This window comes from Oncorhynchus clarkii, chromosome 6, assembly GCF_045791955.1.
Source record: "Oncorhynchus clarkii lewisi isolate Uvic-CL-2024 chromosome 6, UVic_Ocla_1.0, whole genome shotgun sequence".
NCBI classification, from domain to species: Eukaryota; Metazoa; Chordata; class Actinopteri; order Salmoniformes; family Salmonidae; genus Oncorhynchus; species Oncorhynchus clarkii.
This window is the reverse complement of record NC_092152.1, coordinates 6,064,027-6,069,026: the sequence shown is the minus strand read 5'-3', so window position 1 is coordinate 6,069,026 and position 5,000 is coordinate 6,064,027. Positions and strand designations below refer to the sequence as shown.

The following is a 5,000-nucleotide window of genomic DNA, read 5'->3' as shown; positions in this document are numbered from 1 at the left end:
CATTACAACATTACATCATTACAACATTACATCATTACAACATTACATCATTACATCATTACATCATTACAACATTACATCATTACATCATTACATCATTACAACATTACAACATTACATCATTACATCATTACATCATTACAACATTACATCATTACAACATTACATCATTACAACATTACATCATTACATCATTACAACATTACATCATTACATAATTAAATCATGACATCATTACTTCCGTTGGTAATTCTGGGTGTATTACATCATTACATCATTACTTCCGTTTGTAATTCTGGGTGTATTCGGTCAAACATTCCTGACCTGTTTGTTATCCCTTTAGGAGCCAGAGGAGGAAGACCACCTGCCCAAGAAGAAGTGGGCGACTGTGGACGCCTCGTACTACGGAGGGAGAGGAGCAGGAGGGATCAAACGCATGGAGGTTTGACTATATACGACAGTCATTGTTTAGTGTGGTTTGTACTGTGTGGCTCAGTTGATAAAGCATGGTGCTTGCGAAGACGAGAGTTGTGGGTTCGAGTCCTGCTGCGGCCACCCATATGTAAAATGTATGCACACGTGACGTTGAGTCGCTTTGGATAAAAACATCTATATTATGATATATTGTACCAGTATATACACAACATTATGAACAACTCTCTCCATGATATAGTCTGACCAGGTGAATCCAGGTGAAAGATATGATCCCTTATTGATGTCACTTGTTAAATCCACTTCAATCAGTGTAGATGAAGGGGAGGAAGAAGGTTAAATAAGGATGTTGAGACATGGATTGTGTATGTGTGCCATTCAGAGTGTGACTGGGCAAGACAAAATATTGAAGTGCCTTTGAACAGGGATATGGTAGTAGTTGCCAGGCCGCACCAGTTTGTGTCAAGAACTGCAACCCTGCTGGGTTTTACACCCTCAACAGTTTCCTGTGTGTTTCAAGAATGGTCCACCACCCAAAGGACATCCAGCCAATTTGACACAACAATGTGAAGCATTGGAGTCAACATGGGTCCATCATCCCTGAGTAACAAATTGAGGCTGTACTGAGGGCAAAAATGGGATGCAACTCAATATTAGGAAGGTGTTCTTAATGTTTTGTACACTCAGTGTACATGATCTCAAACATCATGGGCTGGTTTACTCACACAGAGCCTGAATACAAATTGGATCAGCTGTCATCTGGTACCTAGCAATGTGCCCAGAACAGAACAGACCAGCCAGCCACCAGATGAGAACAAACTCAAACTCCACACTATACTCTAGCCTTGCCCGGCCTGCCTGTGACTCCAGGAAGGTGCAAAGTAAAGTGAGTCTTTTTAGATTGTGTGTGTAGGCATTATGTCGTTTCTGTCAGCTGCTGACGGGCTCTGACATGACAGGTGCTGCCAGCTCATCCTTCTCTCTCCTCTCAGCCTGGTTTTCTGAAGTCACAGGATGGATGAAGGGTTGAGCACTGCCTTCGGATTGATGTATTTTATGTATTAGATGCAGTGTAAAGCTAATAGATGCAGTGTAAAGCTAATAGATGCAGTGTAAAGCTAATGGATGTAGTGTAAAGCTAATAGATGCAGTGTAAAGCTAATAGATGCAGTGTAAAGCTAATAGATGCAGTGTAAAGCTAATAGATGCAGTGTAAAGCTAATAGATGCAGTGTAAAGCTAATAGATGCAGTGTAAAGCTAATAGATGCAGTGTAAAGCTAATAGATGCAGTGTAAAGCTAATAGATGCAGTGTAAAGCTAATAGATGCAGTGTAAAGCTAATAGATGCAGTGTAAAGCTAATAGATGCAGTGTAAAGCTAATAGATGCAGTGTAAAGCTAATAGATGCAGTGTAAAGCTAATAGATGCAGTGTAAAGCTAATAGATGCAGTGTAAAGCTAATAGATGCAGTGTAAAGCTAATATATGTAGTGTAAAGCTAATAGATGCAGTGTAAAGCTAATAGATGCAGTGTAAAGCTAATAGATGCAGTGTAAAGCTAATAGATGCAGTGTAAAGCTAATAGATGCAGTGTAAAGCTAATAGATGCAGTGTAAAGCTAATAGATGCAGTGTAAAGCTAATAGATGCAGTGTAAATCTAATAGATGCAGTGTAAAGCTAATAGATGCAGTGTAAAGCTAATAGATGCAGTGTAAAGCTAATAGATGCAGTGTAAAGCTAATAGATGTAGTGTAAAGCTAATAGATGCAGTGTAAAGCTTATAGATGCAGTGTAAAGCTAATAGATGCAGTGCAAAGCTAATAGATGTAGTGTAAAGCTAATAGATGCAGTGTAAAGCTAATAGATGCAGTGTAAAGCTAATAGATGCAGTGTAAAGCTAATAGATGCAGTGTAAAGCTAATAGATGCAGTGTAAAGTTAATAGATGCAGTGTAAAGCTAATAGATGCAGTGTAAAGCTAATAGATGCAGTGTAAAGCTAATAGATGCAGTGTAAAGCTTATAGATGCAGTGTAAATCTAATAGATGCAGTGTAAAGCTAATAGATGCAGTGTAAAGCTAATAGATGCAGTGTAAAGCTAATAGATGCAGTGTAAAGCTAATAGATGCAGTGTAAAGCTAATAGAAGCTAATATATGCCGAAAGCTAATAGATGTAGTGTAAAGCTAATAGATGCAGTGTAAAGCTAATAGATGCAGTGTAAAGCTAATAGATGCAGTGTAAAGCTAATAGATGCTAATATATGTCGAAAGCTAATAGATGTAGTGTAAAGCTAATAGATTCAGTGTAAAGCTAATATCTGTAGTGTAAAGCTAATAGATGCAGTGTAGAGCTAATAGATGTAGTGTAAAGCTAATAGATGCTAATATATGTTGAAAGCTAATAGATGTAGTGTAAAGCTAATAGATGCAGTGTAGAGCTAATAGATGTAGTGTAAAGCTAATAGATGCTAGTTAATGTCGAAAGCTAATAGATGTAGTGTAAAGCTAATAGATGCAGTGTAGAGCTAATAGATGCTAATATATGTCGAAAGCTAATAGATGTAGTGTAAAGCTAATATATGCATTGTAGAGCTAATATATGCTAATATATGTCGAAAGCTAATAGATGCAGTGTAAAGTTAATAGATGCTAATATATGTCGAAAGCTAATAGATGCAGTGTAAAGCTAATAGATGCAGTGTAAAGCTAATAGATGCAGTGTAAAGCTAATATATGCAGTGTAAAGCTAATAGATGCAGTGTAAAGTTAATAGATGCAGTGTAAAGCTAATAGATGTAGTGTAAAGCTAATAGATGCAGTGTACAGCTAATAGATGCAGTGTAAAGCTAATAGATGCAGTGTAAAGCTAATAGATGCAGTGTAAAGCTAATAGATGAAGTGTAAAGCTAATAGATGCAGTGTAAAGCTAATAGATGCAGTGTAAAGCTAATAGATGCAGTGTAAAGCTAATAGATGCAGTGTAAAGCTAATAGATGCTAATAGATGCAGTGTAAAGCTGACACTCTCCCACTACCCTCTAGCCATACTACCAAGCCTAGAGGAAGTTGGTGGGATAGCGGCGATTTCTGAGAGCCTTAGGGGGAGAAACGATCGTACCTCCAACTTTCCCTACGTTTGTTGAGGCTTTGTTCATGCAGCTACCGTCTCCATACGGTCCCCACTTCCCCTACCGTGTTGATGCACAACGCTCCTACAACCTGCAGTGTGTTGAAGAACAACGCTCCTACAACCTGCAGTGTATTGAAGGACAACGCTCCTACAACCTGCAGTGTGTTGAAGAACAACGCTCCTACAACCTGCAGTGTGTTGAAGAACAACGCTCCTACAACCTGCAGTGTTATGAAGAACAACGCTCCTACAACCTGCAGTGTGTTGAACGTACAACCTGCAGCGATAGAATGCACAAGCAATCTTTTATTCATCAGGGTAGATATATGATGTGTGTGTGGAGGTATGTGTTTTTCATCAGGGTAGATATATGATGTGTGTGTGGAGGTGTGTGTTATTCATCAGGGTAGATATATGATGTGTGTGTGGACGTGTGTGTTATTCATCAGGGTAGATATATGATGTGTGTGTGGAGGTGTGTTTTTCCGTGGGGAATGGGAGATCATAGGATGCGGTTCTGAATCGTAGCAGCTAAACCTACAGCTTGAAGAGCGTGTCAATAATTAACAACTCACCTGTCTGCTGTCGGTACCGGTGGGTTCTACCCGGCAACAGATGTGATGGATTTAATTAAAACAGGATAGGCTTCAGAAACCAAAAGAGAGGCGTTGATTTAAATGAAAACAGTAAAAACAACACATCACCTGGTTATTGATCAGGGGTTATACCAAAGGGACAATGTACGTTTAACTTTTCAGAACAGTTCTAACGTTACAGGACGTTAATAACAACAACGTGATGTTGAACCGGAATTGACCTTCTGACCCCTGTCTGATGTGACTCCTGAAGGTGCGTTGGGGAGAGAAGGGCTCGACAGAGGAAGGGGCGAGGCTGGAGAAGGCTAAGAATGCTGTAGTGTCTGTACCTGAGGAGGTGGAAGAGCCCATGATGGCCAAACGGCCCCCCAAACCCAAACCTACATACCACCAGCGCCAGGAGTCCAAATGGTACACCCCTATAAAGGTACGTTCAAGATTACATCTGAAAATGGCACCCTATTCCCTTAACTCTCTTGTTTTGGTCAGAGCCTGATCAGGCCTAGTCCGTTGGAGAAGCTTCTTGTTTTGGTCAGAGCCTGATAAGGCCTAGTCCGTTGGAGAAGCTTCTTGTTTTGGTCAGAGCCTGATAAGGCCTAGTCCGTTGGAGAAGCTTCTTGTTTTGGTCAGAGCCTGATTAGGCCTAGTCCGTTGGAGAAGCTTCTTGTCTTGGTCAGAGCCTGATCAGGCCTAGTCCGTTGGAGAAGCTTCTTGTTTTGGTCAGAGCCTGATAAGGCCTAGTCCGTTGGAGAAGCTTCTTGTTTTGGTCAGAGCCCGATAAGGCCTAGTCCGTTGGAGAAGCTTCTTGTTTTGGTCAGAGCCTGATAAGGCCTAGTCCGTTG

General features: G+C 40.4%; 1 protein-coding gene across 1 annotated transcript in view; it reads left to right on the top strand.

The window, feature by feature from the left end:
* The window catches only part of LOC139410567 (anthrax toxin receptor 2-like), a gene marked incomplete at its 5' end in the record, with an annotated part of 125,479 nt that overhangs the window by 53,159 nt on the left and 67,320 nt on the right, over positions 1-5,000 (top strand). Inside the window, 2 exon segments of the mRNA XM_071155858.1 lie at positions 344-442; positions 4,412-4,585. Coding sequence (XP_071011959.1) covers positions 344-442; positions 4,412-4,585 — 273 coding nt within the window.